The 17286-nt window shown below is 40.3% G+C and overlaps 1 protein-coding gene across 3 annotated transcripts; it reads right to left on the bottom strand.

Moving 5' to 3' along the window:
• Window positions 1–336: 336 nt before the first annotated feature.
• Window positions 337–16524, bottom strand: csf1ra (colony stimulating factor 1 receptor, a). Of its 3 annotated transcripts, XM_017306931.1 has the most exons (23): window positions 16486–16524; window positions 14140–14268; window positions 13830–13899; window positions 12289–12573; window positions 11915–12202; window positions 11686–11822; window positions 11442–11607; window positions 11155–11356; window positions 10714–10829; window positions 9636–9747; window positions 9332–9531; window positions 9158–9249; window positions 8921–9047; window positions 8411–8515; window positions 8190–8300; window positions 7917–8079; window positions 7755–7837; window positions 7565–7668; window positions 7115–7237; window positions 5119–5230; window positions 4928–5027; window positions 3924–4035; window positions 337–1783 (listed from the first exon to the last, which is right to left on the bottom strand). In XM_017306931.1, exons 3-23 carry the CDS (start codon window positions 13882–13884, stop codon window positions 1637–1639), a joined length of 2940 nt encoding a protein of 979 aa, XP_017162420.1. In that variant the 5' UTR covers window positions 13885–13899; window positions 14140–14268; window positions 16486–16524; the 3' UTR covers window positions 337–1636.
• Between the last annotated feature and the right edge of the window lie 762 nt (window positions 16525–17286).

The following is a 17286-nucleotide window of genomic DNA, read 5'->3' as shown; positions in this document are numbered from 1 at the left end:
TAGATATTTGTTTTGGACATAAATCAGTTAGAATAAATTAATCTGCAAATAATGAGTGACGTGTTAGTTTTAGTCCCTGGTAAAGCAAAATAAGCAAATGGTTGAACTACTTTAAAGTCTGAAAATGTTTCTTTTAAAACAAAACAGTTATATTTTTAGAGACGTCTATCAGTACAATTTCAGAGTTTGGCAATATTCGGGGTTATTGTGGGAAACGTTCCAGAGGAAATTCAGATTGGATCAAATCCAACTGAAAAGAGGAAGTGAGGAGAGAGGAAGACAAAGGCCACACAGTTTCTGTCTGCACAGGAAATCAAAAAACACAAAACTGCAAAGTTCTTCCGAGTTTTACCAACACCGAAGTGGAAGCTAGACTTTTATTGGTAAGATTTTATTCAACAACTGCATCTGCACTGATTTAAACAAACAAAAAAAAAAAAAACACACTGAAATACCGACATGCTACAATCTACAACGTTCCAGTGAAATTAAAGATAACTTGAGTTTGTCTCAGACATATACACTATGAGACACCTCACTCCGACGCGAACACGTACAAAATGCCTGACATCGCACAAATTTTCCGTCTGTATCGCTCACATAGCTTATAAATCATTCTAAAAATCATCATACAGTTGGCAGTGTAGGCTGACTGCTACATATAGACATTAGTGAAACAATCATTAATGCCGGGGAATGAAAAGATCCAGTTGTCACGTACAAAATGTACATAAAAACAAAAAACGATAACAAGAAGTTCACATTGGCAGACATGAAAGGCCCAGAATAGATCCACAGATTCTTTCTGCTCCTAAACTACGCTGAACACCGCTAAATTAATTAAAGTGAAGCAGAACAATCACATGTTACTAACCACTGACGAGCATTGCAAGTGTGTCGTAAGAAAACGAGCCATGACCGAGGCACCGAGAAAACAACATGGTCATTCTTTTGCCTTCTCATTTCAGTTGCTTTACCATGTACAGAATATGGAAGGAACATGTTTTCGAACTTTCACCTAAAAGAGTGAGAAGAAAAAAAACYGACTAACTTTGAGAAAATCATAAATCAAGCYGTTTTAGTCCAGTGTTTGCAGTTATTATTGCGCGTGCTGTACATGCAAGCTCATATTGCACGTGCTGGCAATAAAACCATTAAAAAGGGAAGCGATCCTGCTGATTTCAACCTCCACGAAAACAAGACTGTCACCTCGTTACAGTAAACAATGTAATAAAGACGATGTACGGCAGATAACCGCTAAAATAAACACGTTATGCAAGACGAAAGACTGATGAACAGTCCACCAGTGGCGATGTTTTCAGTATAATAACAGCTCTGGAGAGCTTGCATGCTTGTTGACATGATTCCTCCCTTCGTGTCTTGCAGTCGAGGTTGGAATTGGCCGTTTCTAGTCATGGTCTGCACAGAAGCGAGTCACATGCTTCGCTGCAGCCGGTCGTCTGTCTGGCGAACAGGCACAGCGGAGCAAAAAATAGCTGAGAGGGTAACAGTCTGCAGTGCCGCAAAAAAAAAAAAACCCGACTCAGCCTTGAACTGCAGCAGTTTATTTATTTTTTATCATTATATTATTATTTTTTTAATGTTCTGTTTTACAAATGTATTGTTTGGGACTCTTTCAACAAAACTGATAGTTGTTTGTCTTCATCAGAGGCTGCTCCTCTTCTTCGTGGTCACAAGACTGGTCACAGGGGCCATCGTGACACTTAGGCTTGTCATACGCATCAGCCTCTGTGACCTCCTGCTGCATATTCTGGTAGATTACCTGAGGAAGGAAGCATTTAATGGTTTGATAGGTGCAACATATTTTATTTAAAATACTTCTGCTGATTCCATGTTTCGTCTGTGACAGAGACCTTTCTTAGATTGCGGTGTCCTCCAAGTCTAATTTGATTCCTCTTCAGACTATGATGCGAAAGTACCGCCAGTGGATGTTAGTCTGCTTTTGGTGGTACTGAGACAAACTGGACAAACCGCAACTAACGTAAAAGATGACCGCTTTAGGCACATTGATCTGTGCTTCCAGCAAATCCTATCAGATACTTTCAGTGGAGCAGATTTTAAGAGCACCTGCCAGATTTTTTCCGATTTCACTTCTTTGGTATTTAAAGGTTTCAGACAATCAAACTAATCTCAAACATCAAAGATAATCAGAAAAAAACATTTTCCAAATTATAGTACTTATTCGAGGAAGAAAACTGTCCAAACCAACTGTACCTATGTAGAAGCATAATCCATTTTTAAATCTAATAACTAAGTGGTGGCCATAGAGGCTATCAGAGATTTATGTTGCTATGGAAATATTTTTACCACATTCTTCATTGTTTAATTGTTTGAGTAAGACATACTGGAGAGGTTATGAGCATGACTGATCTGCTTGGAGACACAGAATAAAAATTTAATTTCATTTATTTGTTTTCAAATAGCCAGAGGGAACGTGCCAGTGTTGCTTCAGATCATTGTCTTGTGGTACAGCACAAGTACACCCGAGGTGGTGTCACAAACAGATAGCCAGATATGTGATTTTCTAATTGAGAGAACAGTTCATTGTTTTATTAAATGGAGCCCATTATCCAGATCTGGAATCAGTAAAATAGCCCCTGAATATCTCGTCACCACTGACATTTCTAACTGTGGGTATGATGATTTTTTCATTTAAATCTTATTCCAGGCGTAATCGGATACAGGCCTTCAAAAAGATTCCGTTTTGGACATGTCAGTCCACAGAATATTTTCCACAAGTCTTGGGGATCATTATTTAGTTTCTGACAAATCTAAGACAAGTCTTTGTGTTTTTTTTTTTTTTTCCTAATCAAACATGAACCCAAACCTAAACTAAGTCAACGCAGCCCCGCGGTTCTCTAGATGTTGTTCTTGGTTCTTTTGAGAAATATCGGAAGGGTCAACATGCCACTGCTTTCGACGTTCAACATATAACATTTTTTGTGTGGATATTGGCTCACTGGAGTCCCATAGCCTTAGAAAAGGATGCAGTGCTTGTTGAGATTGTTAGTCTGCTGTGTGCTGCCAAACAATAGATAAATGATTTCTGGAGGGATAGTAGTGATCTGATCTGGGCATAGATAGTTTATGATTTAACAACTTATATTTTCACAAATGCGCAGGTTGGTTTGGATGGTTGTTTGCTCTTAATGAATGAAACCATCATTAAATACACATATAGTATTTTCTGTTTATCTTTGAATTTTTGTTTGAAACTTCATCTAGAAACTTTAGTTGTTGAATTGAATTGTTCAAGTGTTACAAAATCTGTGAAGGGAAACAAAACCATGTGATGCTCCAGACCAAATGTGTTTAATTTCATTTCCAAAGAGACAAAAGAGTTTTGCTTGTTAGCCTAGTTGATTTATTTATTTAAAAAAAGGACAAACAGAGGAAATTTGTAAAGGAGTCATCATGCATATGTAAAGATTTAGAGAGACTCAAATGATTGTAATGTAAATAAATTGCTTGTTTCTCCAGGTATCACTGGAATTCAAACACCAAGCAGCAATTTGGGTTGGTAAGAAACAAACTATCTCTTCTTTTAGAAATTCTGGGTCTGGTTTAGAGGGTCTCCTTGTTCTTTTTTTTCCCCATCTTTAAAATTCCAAAATTTACTTCAAACATGTAGCACAAATGAATAAGAACGTTCCCAGTTTAACTCCTGTTACATTACCAGTTTAAAATGACAGCTTATTGGTACTTGGACCATTTGTATTTATTGAAGTGATACTTGATGAAAAAAGGTTTGTGAACCGCTAACGTAATCAATTAGGCTAGAGAGCAAACTCTTTTGTCTCTGTGAAAACGAAGTTAAAGTAAACACGTTTGGCCTGGAGCGTCACATGGTTTTGTTCCTTTCACAGATTTGATCAGTCCAGCCTGGAATCACACTAACTCACCTGCTCCTCCTCCAGTTGGCCCCCCAATAGCTTTTCTATCATTTGTCCGATTTTGCTAAAGGTCGGACGCTTTGTGGGTTCCAGGTTCCAGCACATTTTCATGATGGCGTACCTGGAACAGAGCAGAAAGCGGGGTCTCAGTGTGGCACAAGCTAAACCATAAAACACAGCTCTGGCAACACGCTTGGCGAGGCCAGTGAAGGTAGTGACGCAGTTCAATAAGAGAGGCTTGTTCATAACAACCATCGGCCCTCGAGTCCCATTTTGAGGCCGTGAAATAGCAAGTTACACGGCTTCCTGGCGCTGCGATCATGTGGCTAACAGGCAGAACCGAGGCCTGACTCACAACAGGACAACAGATGATCAGGCCCTGACTCTGACTCAGTCCCTTCCATTTCCACGACTCGTGTGACGACGGTGCTAAATTGGTGTACACAGATGCTGCGGCCCCTCCAACCCCGGGACACAGAGCAGAAGGTCTTTAGTTTTTCCACTCCGTCACTTTGCAGTTTAAGCTCGCTGAATTCGAGAATGAGTGAAGTAAAATCCGACATAATGGAAGCGTTTCATCCGGCTATCTCCTGTATCAGTAATTTCAGATATGAGATAGGCCCAAAGACATCAGAACGGAAAGAAAAAGCCTCTTTGTTTTTGCTGCGATAAACCTTTGCCCAGCTGGCTGCTTCGTCTGCGTGATGCTGTACTCGACTTAGAATTAATCATCAGTATTAATGTTGTCATATTGAAGTCACTTGCATGTCATTTCATCAGTTGCATGCAAGCCAGCAACAAAATACTATCATGACTGCTCATGCACCGATGAGCTGAGTGCTGGGAGGCAAATATCATGTCTGAGTTAATTGCTGATAGTCACCCGATGCCCCACTCAAACCCACCTGATAATGAAGTAGTGCTCGGCAGAGCTTTATCATTGAAAATTGTAAAAGAGGGGCTGAGCCCGGTTGCTATGAGCAGAATCCTGCAGACAGGGTGCAAGAGCTTACATATCAAGTGGAGCAAAGTCAGGCTGGGACATCTGATAGCCGCGCTTCACCATCTTATAGAACCTGGTGTCCACAGCTATGCTGGGATATGGACTCTGGCCTGAAAGAAAAGCCAAAAAGCTTGACAAGGTTTTGCAGGTGCATCATGATTGGAAAGGTGAATACGAGGTCAACTCTGAGATTATTCCTACCTAAAGAGAAAATCTCCCATAAGAGGATGCCGTAGGACCAAACGTCACTCTGCACAGTGTAGACACAGTCAAAGATGCTCTCTGGGGCCATCCACTTCACAGGCAGACGGGCCTTCACACACACAACCACATATGTTAAACAGCTTGGAATGAATAAATTAATGACTCTCACAAGTGAAAACCGATATGAAAAGACACAAACAGCTTTTTTTTATTTTTGTCTGACATGATGGAACTTGTCTTATTCCAGATAATTTAGGAATACAGCCGTTTTAATTTGCTAAATGCCAGAGTAATGAGATATTATGCCACTTTCTTCCAATTCAGCAGTTCACAAAGATTGATGTAATAATGTAGTGACTTTATAAGTTTCAGATTAATTTTCAAACTTTAAAACAACATGAGGATGTCAAGCCCTTATACTATTCTGGAAGGAGACAAGTTATGAGTCCTAGAGATGAACATGTCTTGGAGTGAGGTGTAAATATCAACCACAAATCAAAAGCCACTTTGAAGATGCTGGCTGAAGCCAATGTCATTAACCACATGGGAAGAAAAGCCACTCAGTGACAAAGAAGGCATTACTCTAAAAGCCACACAGAACGCCAGAAGACAGTTCACAAAACACTTCAATTTTTAGACACGTGTAATGTGATGAAAAGTAAAAATGTTCATCATAGACATGTTTGTGTATGATGACAAACATGAACAAAGTCAAAGATCTGACTCTGTTCCATCAGTTCTGTCAGAAGGAATGGGCCAAATTTCTAGAAAGCTATCATAAGAAAAGTGTCAACAAACACGCAAAACATTTTACTCAAGTCATACACTTTAAAMGTTATTGAACACTAAGTAAATGTATGGTAACTTCTTAGAATAAAAGTAAAAAAAATCTCTGATTTTTTTTATTTTTTCTTGTTTAGAAATAATTTGGTAATCCTGAGTGACCATTAACAGGAGATCTTTTATGAGGCTTTATTGGCTCTAGTGGCGTTTATTTTAAAGTGGTCATGCAGGAAGTGGAAAATGAGAGAGGGAAGAAGACATGCGGCAAATCTCATCGGACCAGGACTCGAACCTGTGCTGACCGGAGCTAGAACTAAGGTTCCTGCACCACCACAGCATCAATACACGGGGGATGTTTAGTCTGATTTAATGTTAGTAAGACAGAAAAGGTTTTGAGTCACTTGTGGTTATAATAAATGTCCAGTGATATAATAAATACACGTTAAATGCTAAAATATCTGTTAACATTTCAGTTTGCACAATTTACTTAGGAACTCAAGAATTGTAGTGAAGTTTTTTTTTACCCAATCTAAAAATAGTAAGTTACTTGATCTTATTCGAAAGAGCTAATCCGACTTTAGTCATAATTAATCATCACTACAGAACTTTTTTGAAAGCCAGATATTAAATAAACATCTCTAAAATTTTTGATAAAATTAAGATTATCTTATTTCAACAATTTCTTTAGCCTACAAGTTATCATAAATAATTTTTTTTATAAATGTTTAATACATCTCAACTAATGTTTCCAGGAAAGGTTGGCCTCATTTACTCATAATTGTTTGGGTTTTTTTACTCAAAGTTTATAAAATTTATATGATACTTTGTTTTTTACTATAAGTCTTTCAGGAACTCTTTACAAGTTGCTTCACTCTGCTGGTAAGCTGCCTGGAATGAAACTACTTTCTTTAGTTTTTGTCTGTCCTGAAATAAATCAGGTATTAAAAAAAAAAAATTAAACAGTATTCTTATGAAAACTAACATTTAGCCAAGACTGGCGTGTCTCGTAAGCAGTGGACTGCAAAATCAACTCTATTAAGTATAATATGCCGACAGGAAGTACTCAAAAATCATTGGTGAAAGGTGGGACACCATCGGACTTTTGCATTTTTGCTTAATGTTATCATAATGTGAGACTCTCACTGCATGGGACAAGGTAAGGTAGGGTTATGGTTAGTCAAAGTTAGCAATCATCCACTCAAGCACTTACGTTGCCCTTCACAACATAGTTGGAGTCATTCATGATGTCTCGGGCCAAGCCAAAGTCACAAATCTTTGCCTCTCTGCGGCTGGTCAGGAGGACGTTCCTGGCAGCAACGTCTCTGTGGATACACTGAAGAAAGACAAAACCACACAGTTGGTGTCCTGTTATAACGTCTTGCAACATAAAAAGCAATCAGTTTAGTGTGTTTCCTTAATATAGCAGCAATTGTATAATGAAAGGCTTCAAACCATTACCAGTAAATGGATATAAGAAATGCAAAGAGGGAAATTCCCACTCTTAACACCCAGCGAATGATTTCACAGGCTTCCTTTTACAGTGGAACTGTCGTCAGTGGAAACGCCTTCCCTAGTGTCTGTGACCCTGTCCAGGAATGGAAACAGAGCTGCTCCTATTTATAATTTACAGAAGTGTCTCATAAATTTTCTATGTTCTTACATTTTTAGCAGCAAGAAAGTCAAGGCCCTGCGCGACTTGAAGGGAGAATCTCAGCAGGTCGTCAATGTCCAGTGGCCAGTCGCCAGTCTCCTCGCAGTCCGACTCTGAACGAGAATCAGAGAAAGGTGGTGTTCAGTGAGTTGTATTCTCTATGCTATTGTTTGGATACAACCTCTGGAGCTGTTTGTACCTCGAGATTGTTCTGTATTTGGCAGCTGACTGGGTCTCATCTCCAAGTAGCTGCTTGAGGCGAAGCTTGAGATCCCGCTGTCACTGTGAATCAATCGTCACGATAAATGGGTTTTTCTTTGAATTCCTCCTACGCTATTAGGTTCCATGTTTGGTGACGAACCTTCTGATGAACTGCTTCTGAATGCAAATGTTTTTGTAATCGCTCGAGCTCTCGCCGATCTCGGGAATGTTCATGACGAAGTTCACAAAAGTCTCTGCTTTCTGGCGAAGGAAGTTCAGCAGGTCACCGAGGCTGCAGTACTCAGTGATCACAAGCACTGGTCCTGGAGAGGAAACATAGTTTAAAAGTGTTTTCATGCAATTTACTTTGTAACACTTGATTTTCCATGGATTCAACAAAGTTTCATAAGCAATTTTTTTTTTGCCGTCTGACCTCCATAAGTGCAGGCCCCAAGCAGATTGACTATGTGTTTGTGATGCCCCAGGTGACTTAGGATCTTCAGCTCAGACATTAGAGCCTCCCTCTCATCTGAATGGGCACTGGCTGCAGATAAACAGTATGGACCATAGAAAAAAATTTTTTAGTGGTTTTTAACCTATATAGAGGTCTACTTGGAGTAAAATACGGAGTCTCTGAGATATAGCAGATCTCACCTTTTAACATTTTCACAGCCACACGCATGACATTGTCCTCCTTCCCCAGACCGTAAGCCGTTGCTTCAACAACTTTTCCAAATGCACCCGCACCCAAAATCTTTCCTGTTAAGCGACAAAGCACACAGGCGGATCCTTTCTAATCCTTCTTGCTGTGTAATTCATAGTTTTACGGCATTCATTTTTATTTTCCACTTCAATCACTATCTTTATTAGATATCCTATTGCTATAGGCTAAGTTGGGTGTTTCAGATGATTATTTATTCCGAGTCTGGTTCTGCTGAAAAGTCTTGTTAAAAGGGAGTCATTCCTCTCTACTGTCACCATATGCTTACTCAAGTGAATGACTCAGTACAATCAGCTGAGCTGCTTTTTTGTAGTGCCTCATGATGACACTTGTTCTAACTTGTTGCTTTATCAGTATGCTTATTTCAAGTGAATTGAGTTAAATCTAATCAAAAATAAACATTTATGATTACGTGTTCAAATAAAAATTGACACTTAGGTAACCTAGTTTTAGCTTGTCTCTTGGGAACTCCCACTTCTCATTGTATGGCAGCTGTGTGGGGTCGATGAAAGTGTAATTGTTGCCATCCCTCGCTTCTATGATCTTCCAACGGATTTCGTAGCGGGGTTTCTGCAAATTAAAGTCAGAAAACACCTCTTCGGTTCAACTAAATCTGTAAACTTTCCCACAGTCCATAATTCAGGATGAAAACCAGTCACCATGTGGAGCTCTCAGTATACCTGCTTGTATTTGTAAAGCAGAATGGCCAGCAGCACCAGGAGGATTGCTAGAATTCCTGCAGCTCCACTCAGGGTTGTAGTAAAGAGCTTGTCTGTCCGATTAGAGAACAAACAAACAAAATGAGAAACCGCGATTGCAATCCGTGAGATCTAGAAGAAAAGTCACATCCTCACCAGACACCTCCATGGCGAGCGTGTCTCGGCTCACACCAACGAGGTTGAAGGCTACGCACTCCACCGTCATTCTCTGGCTGGACAGTCCAACCGTAAGGATGCTCTCCACCTCCACAGCTCCGTACTCTTCCCTCTGGACTTCCACAGTGGGAGCCTGGAGAGGGATGGCCAGCTGCAACCCTGACGTATTTTCATTACACCTAAGCCACAGTGAGAGGACGATGAAACATTAAGAATCTTAATGTGTAATGTTAGGATAAACTTAGTGACAACTTAATAGTCATAGCTGTCAGGTTGTACTCACGTGGGTCGTATCCCCGGACACTGATACCAGATGATCCTCGGAGCCGGATAGCCAAACGAGGTACAAGACAGAGTAGTTACATTTTCCCATCTGACGACTGCATTAGGTCTCTCTGGCATAAAAAAAAAACACAAAAAAAAACATTGCAGTTTTACACATTGGCTTTAAAGCGAACCCCTCGAGGAACAGTGGAGACAATAAAAAATTAAAAGTAGTTTAGTGAGACTCTAAGTTACATTTGAAAGTTCTTCGACCGGTTTTCTTAGGACCTAAATTACTTTTGTGAGATGTAATAAATGCTGTACAAGCTTTTGAGTTGCGGTCGTGGCATTTCACTTTGGTGCACTGATTGGTACTTTTGCCTTGCAGCAAAGTGTCATGGGTTCAAGTCCTGGTCTTGCCTTTGATTGTTCTCTCCATGCATGGGTGGATTCTCTCAGAGGACACCAGTCTTATCCCATGATCAAAAAACATGACTATGAGGTTAATTGGTCTCTCTGAAACTCTCTCTGAAACTGCCCTCGGGACTGAGTGTGCACATGCATATTTTATTTTGTTTTTTGTCCATCCGGTCTATATGTTTTCCTGTAATGGACTAGCCTGCAAGAAAAATTTAGAATAGACAGTTGGAGGATGGAAGATCCTGAGTGTGAGATCTCACAAAATATTCTTACAAAATCAAATCCTTAGCTATTTTTCTTAAAATCCTCCAGTCATTTTGTGATATTCCACAAATTCTTGTAGGATTTTGACTTATCTGAGATCTCCACATCATTCTGACAAGAAATACAACACATCTATCGACATTTATTTATGTTTCTTGCCATTTGCATATAGTCTTTGCCAGCTCCACTGTCTACACCTACCAGTGGTATTGCTGCCCTTACCTGCTGTTATGCTATTTTAGGCATTTTTATTGGATCTCACGAATCCTTTGAGGTCTTTAAAACCTTTGCAGAATATCCTAAATTATCCAGCGTCACTTGCCGGGTTCAATAACTTTAAGATCTATCAGGCAGTCAAGGACATATTTTTACAATAATAAAAAAAAGAGTTTACTTTAATTTGTGTCACTTACGATACATTTGGACTTGAAATGAGATGGATGCATTGGTCAAGTCACTCTTTGCATAGAAAGTGTATTGTCCTTGCTCCTGTATGTTCATCCTCTTCAGCTGCAGAGTTGCGACGTATCTAATACAGGACGAAACCAAAACAACAACAAAAAAATATATTTTAACTGAAAAACAAAAATTTTTGGAGTAAGAAGAAGTGACTAATTCTGCGGTTTGTATTCAGACAGTCCCTATGTATCACTTCTTCGTAAGTCCACATTTTTAAAAACAGAACTTTGTTCTTCCCTTTAGCAGTTTTTTTGACCTGAGTGGAGATATGATGACCTTCATGTTCCTGGTCAAATTTACACAAAATGCACCGACAGCATTTCAGAACAATTTCCTCTTCTGCAGTTCTGTCTAGCAGTTGGACAAAGCTCTTTTTATATCTCCAGGCTTTGCACCTGTTGTTGTATCGGATGAACTTGTGCTCCTGTGTGGATGTGTTGGGCGGTGTCGGAGTCAGCCATCCTTGCTCGGTTATTTGAGGGTAGGCTTCAATGAGCAAGCTGAGCTCCAGGTCTTCTCCCTCTTTCACCACAACAGAGAGACCCTTGAGGGTCAGTGTTGGTGAGAGCTGGGGCAGCAGCCTGATGTAGGGCTTATCTGAAAAATAAAAAGTTCAGAAAATCAGCAACTTTTGTGCATAATAACGGTGAAACACAGGAGATGAAGCTGTTTTGTTTCTTACCCACGACCAGCAGGTACGTAGTTGTACTGTTCACTCCGGCTTCGTTAGTTCCGATGCAGGAGATGTTTCCAGTGTCTGCAAGGTCCACGGCAGAGATTGTCAGGATGCTCTGGATGTCTAGACGATTTTCTCCATTTGAGCGAACTGTCTCTTCTATTGTTGGGTTCTAAAACGAGAAGCACAAATCTGAGCCGAGATCCAGACAAATGCTTCAGACGAGACTTCAAGGACGCCTCCCACTGACCGATTTGGTGGTGTATTTCCATGTGACGTTGTAGTTGAAGTTTGGATTGTGTGTTGTGCAGCGAATCTTAATTTCTTCCCCAACTATCCGTACATATTCATCTGTCTCCAAGAAGACATACGGAGGGAAGCGAAGCTCTACAGCAAAAAAAAAAAAAAGAATATATTTGTGAGTGCTTGATATTTAGAAGGTTTTAGTCAATCAGTTTTGCACGACCAAGTGATCTCACTCTGAATGACGTTGATGGAAAACGCCTTGGAGGTTCTTTCCACTCCATTGACCTTGGCGGTGCACACGTAGTCAGCGTTGAAGCTCGGGTGGAGGCTGTGGATGAGGATGCCACGGTGCCTGTCCACAGTGAAGTTCATTCCGGGTGGCACAGTGGTGCCGTTGTCCATGCGGAGGCCCAGATCGGTGGCTGAGGGGTCTGTTAGCAGGCAGGGCAGTCGGAAGTTATCCCCCTCCTTCCTCACCACACGCAGAGTTGTGCTGCTTGTCCAAAACACTCGCTGTGGGTCTGAAATGGGGAGGAAAATGCACGTGATCAGCCTTAATAACTACTGTAACACAATCACGCAACGATTCTCAGCTGATCTCACTCACCTTTCACATACACATGCAGTGAGGAGGTCAAAGTATTGAAACTGGGTTTAGCAGTGTAGAAGCACTTGTACGTTCCAGTGAATTCTGCCGAGGAGCGTTCCACCTTGAAGACGCGGACGTTCCCGTTGCCCCTGGATACATAACGCCTGTGTTTGGGCAGCCTGGGTTGCCAGTTCACAGGTCCGTTGCCTTCACACCTCAGATCCAAAGGCCTCCCGGCCCTAACCACCACCTCGGGGCCCGTCACCACCTTGGAATTGACTCTGATTATCGGCTTCCATTCCTCTGTTTCAGCAAAATAACACATTTTTCTTTAGATCAATCAAGCTTTAGTACCTTTTTTTTTTTTTTTTTTTAGTTTGTTCATTCCCTTGTCTGATCGATGAGTCAGAGTTATTTTAGAATTTCAACCTCCTTTCTGCAAAATCCTCACTTCTGTTTTCCATAGTCTGGGAACCAAATACGTATTCAATAAGCAAAAAACACAAGAAGCCCATTTAAGGGATAGATACATTAAACGAAAGCCTAACACCTACATTTAGATAACTGTGAGCCAGTAAGTGTTAAAAGAGACCATGCTGAATGAATATTTCTCTCTTTAAGAACAATCATATCTTGTATTTCAATATTAAGGAGTTTGTTGATAGCAACAGGCAAGTATTATGAATCTAAAGAGGGCTCATTTTAGAAAGACTAAGTCACTTCTATTCTAGATTTTTCTTTCAGTGTCCGTACTTTCAGTATGGTGACAAAAGTTTCCCTTTATGAATCTCGAAGGAGAACTGAGATTCCACGTTCAGCATTTCTCTATTCACCGCAATATTTCTCACAGTAACTGGGATTCAAATGTTGTTTCATGGCAATCAGCAGTTCTGCGCTTAATTTACGTGTCTGTAAAAAGCTGCCTCTCCATCCCTTTTGTCTAAGTGAGTGAACTTTTCATCCAAGCTGAAAATAACCCCAATTAGATCTCACGAAGTGATCCAAAAACAAGCAGAGCTAATCCATTCAGCTCCCAAATCAGACCAAAATTAGAGGATTTCACATGTTCAAATTTAAATACTTTAAACTGCAAAACAATAGCTGGTGGGTGATAACCACTTATCGCAGTCAAAGCTGTGTTGAAATGCAGCAGGGGAAAAAAGAGAAACAATGTCAAGAATGGTCCCACAAGCAACTCATGATCTTGTCAATTGTTCTGCTTGTTAGACACAGTATTGTGTACAATTTCTACAAACCACGAGCGAATGCAAACAACAACAACAACAACAACAACAACAACAACAACAACAACAAAAAAAAAGCTTCTCAAAGAAAAGTCTGTCATTTTGCATTTTATAAAGTTGTGGAGCAAATGAACATGTTCAATCTGGATTTGACTAACTGGTTTACAGTTTTATGCATTAATCTACAATATCAAACCAGTACCACACATTTAAATTGTGGAATACACACCAAAGCTTCAGCAGACAGGAACAGAAATAGGACAGCAAAAAATATTGTCAAATAGATTTATCTTGGCAGCGTTAGTCCCGTCTTACCTGAAGATGCAGAGGCCACAAGCACCAGCAACAGCGTGAGGTGGGACTGCATCATGGATAAACTCCAGACCTGCTGGTTAAAAAAGCAACACTGGCTGCTAAATAGTCCACATTTGACTTATGGGAAAGAGAAAGATGAAGAAATCAGAAAACTGTCTAGGAAGTTAGGTTATCGCTGCATCCCTTCTTTTACTTCTCTTTTCTAACCACTCAGAGAAGCTTTGTTGGTAAGAAAGCATTTTATAACTTAGCAAATTGAAAAAACTACATTTGACATTATTGAATGTTAGCTTATGTGAAATATTCTCACCTCTAGATGTCTTCAGCTTGAAGGAGGGATGGAATAACTTCCCTGGGTTTTGGAAGTTCCCAGCATCCAAGCACGGGCATAAGAGTCCCTTCCTCCCTCTTCCTTTGTCTGTGCCCTTATTCCTCCTTTCTGCTTGTTTACGGACACACAGCAAACATCAGTGAGTGAGGGCTGGAGGGTGGAGGGAACTGTGCATGTGTCAAGGAGAAGGCGGTTCAACTTATCATGCTTGACAAATTAATGAGGCATTTCAAATTTGACAGAGAGAGTCCCAGTAAAGACAGCTGGAGAAGTGGGACTTTTCATCTGTGTCAGTGCTAACCGGTGGCTACAAGGCTGTTTTGCCTGGCAGTAAATGGGCAGATATGATTGGGTCAGATTGCAGACTCTTAAAACATTTAGACAAAAAAAAAGGTGATCCTGTAGAAAATCCTGTTCAATGAAATTTACGTGATGCTAATTCACAACAACTTCCTTCGCAATGCAAGTTGAATCTACAGAAGGCTATATTCAACTTGAATCAAATTCAGTCCAAACTGTAGTTAAATTAATCAAATGTGTCCAGCACAATGGCATCTTATAGTTGGATTTATAGTCAGTCCAATCTAATCTGAACTGTCAAACAATAGACTCAGACAGACAACCAAGAATGCCAAATAATCTATAGTTAATGCAGTACTGAAGAGGCGGGTCAGCCATGACATCCAGAGCCTTCAACCCCTTTCTACTTGTACTCTTTCTACTTCACTGGTTGTCACAGGCAACAATGTCGTTTTTGTCCACAGTCACTGGAAAATGGATTTGCAAAGAAGATCCCAAATGTGGTTTACCTGGACTCCCCATTCCCAACCTTCCACTAAACATAGGAAACACATTCCCACAGGAGTGAGTTGAAGACTTCCTAAACACTCAATCATGGCATTTGTTATGGACATAAAATGAAACGGGGATAACCAGCACTCCAAAAATATTCATAGGTTTTAAAAAGGGAAAAAAATAGGATATCCATAGGATAAGAAGTCCAAGTAATTAAAAACTGCTTCAAATTAGATGAGATACTTTAAGTTCTCCATCAGTGACAATGATAATTGTCAAAAGTCGTCTAGATTGACCAAATATTTATCCTTACAGCATTACTGAGGGGGTCATAGGAGTCTGGTCTACGTGTGTTTTAAGGATCTGGAGAAAGAGTTACAGCCCTAAGACATTTTATGAGAGCTTCTTTGGGAGTATGGGATAACTGGATGGTGTTTAAGGATTAGCCAATCCTATATGCTCAAAGCAAGAGTTGTGTCTGCATTCTTAGCACAAAGTGGAACCTGATTCAAGTGCATCCATAGGTGCTGTCCCTTGTCACCAGTCCTGTTAGTGATGTTCATGGAAATAAATTCAAGGCTTAGCCTGGAGATGAGGGTGCCTGGGAGTCATCTTTGCTTTTCACAGATGATGCGCGTGGTTCTGTTGGCTTCTTCAGGTCATGACCTCCAACATACCCTGTAGCGGTTTGCTTCAAAGTGTGTTGAGAATCAGCTCCTTTAAGTCTGAGGCCATGTTTCTTGACTGGAAAAACTTGGATTGTCCCATCTGGGTTGAAGGTCAGTCTCTACCCAGTGGCGGAGCTAGACTTTTAAAGTTRGGGGGGCCAAGGGGGGGCCAGGACTACGTCTGGGGGGGCAAAATTTAAAATGTGTGTGTGCACATCTATATCTATATATTAAAAAAATAACCAAACTGAATATTTGGTTAKTTTTTAAGCCCCTCTGTCATTTGACATGTTATAATTAACACCTTTGACTGGCGCACATGGAGACATGATAGACTTTACGCAAAGAGTTCATCGCAGAGGAAACTAAAATCAATCAAATAAAAGATCCTTTCTGAATATCATCTCATGGACACTGAACTAAATGCGTCTTTCTGACCCGGAGCTGACAGTGTGTTGAAGAGTTATGGACACCTTGGTTAGGAAGCTCTGCTTTGACAGGTAATTTGACAAGTAACAATAGTTCGGGTCGGACCAGAATTATTTGCCTGATGGTGCTCGGGCTTCTCATGAGTTTACATTTAATGAGTTTGGAGCACACAGAGAAAACCTAAAGAGAATGCGATCTACTTATTGTCGTTTAAATAGAGGAATAACAGCTGACTGTTGAGAGAGGAAAGAAATTAAAGTGCAGATCCGTTAGGCAGAAACAAGCGCAGAGCGCTGGGCAATACATGCGCATAAATGCTCCACAGTTACGCTCCAATTAATCACACATGAGATGACAAACGCCAAATATACAATATATAGTTACACTGCTTACGTTAATGGTGTTTTAAAAACAAAACCAGTAAAAACTTAACTGAGTTAATATGTCAGATTCCCTCCTCAGCCTCGTCTTGATAAGAACAGAGAGCAGTCCGCTGGTTTCTGTCCAGAATGTGATCAAGCGCAGCTGACCACTTGGTGCGCAGACAGTTTCAACTTTACGCACAGAGAACATCGTGGAGCTCATTATTAATCAGACTAAGAACAATATCAGTCAGAGGATCATCTCTGATCTGGCCGCTTTAACGGACCAGAGACTTTGGAGCTTCTAGCGCAGCTGATCCGCTTCTGCTGGTTTTTCTCCCGCTGAGGGATCAGGAAACGATCAGAGTTCTGTCGTCTTCTAATCACGTCATTTCGTGAATTGTTACCTGATTTCAAAAACGTTCTAACAGAGAAATAATAAATGTTTCGTTGGATGACTACAAATTGGAAATAAAATGATTTTTTTCTTTGACGGAAAAAACTGCAGTGCCACCTCTGATCCAAACTAGAACATTGTCGGCCCCTTTTCGGTTTTTTCTCTTTTTTGCGGAGGATCAATAAATAACTTATTGGTGTTTTACCATCACCACCAGGTATGAAGTGCTCTAGCCTTTGAGTTTCACCACAGCGCAGCACAACTGAAACACCCAGGAGAAGAATTTCAGCTTGTTTTTATGACAAAGGAGGCTGGTAAAAATCTATTTATTTATGTCATCACATGGACTTATATAAAGTTTTATACATTTTCTTTTCATATATTTATTATTGTTTTTCTTCTTTAGATATTAGGTTGACTTAGAATGATTCCAAATAATGTACAGGAATAACCTGGTGCCGTTACATGTCAATCA

This window comes from Poecilia reticulata, linkage group LG10, assembly GCF_000633615.1.
Source record: "Poecilia reticulata strain Guanapo linkage group LG10, Guppy_female_1.0+MT, whole genome shotgun sequence".
Taxonomy (NCBI): Eukaryota; Metazoa; Chordata; class Actinopteri; order Cyprinodontiformes; family Poeciliidae; genus Poecilia; species Poecilia reticulata.
The sequence above is the reverse complement of the archived record's forward strand: the minus strand, read 5'-3'. Positions and strand labels throughout refer to the sequence as shown.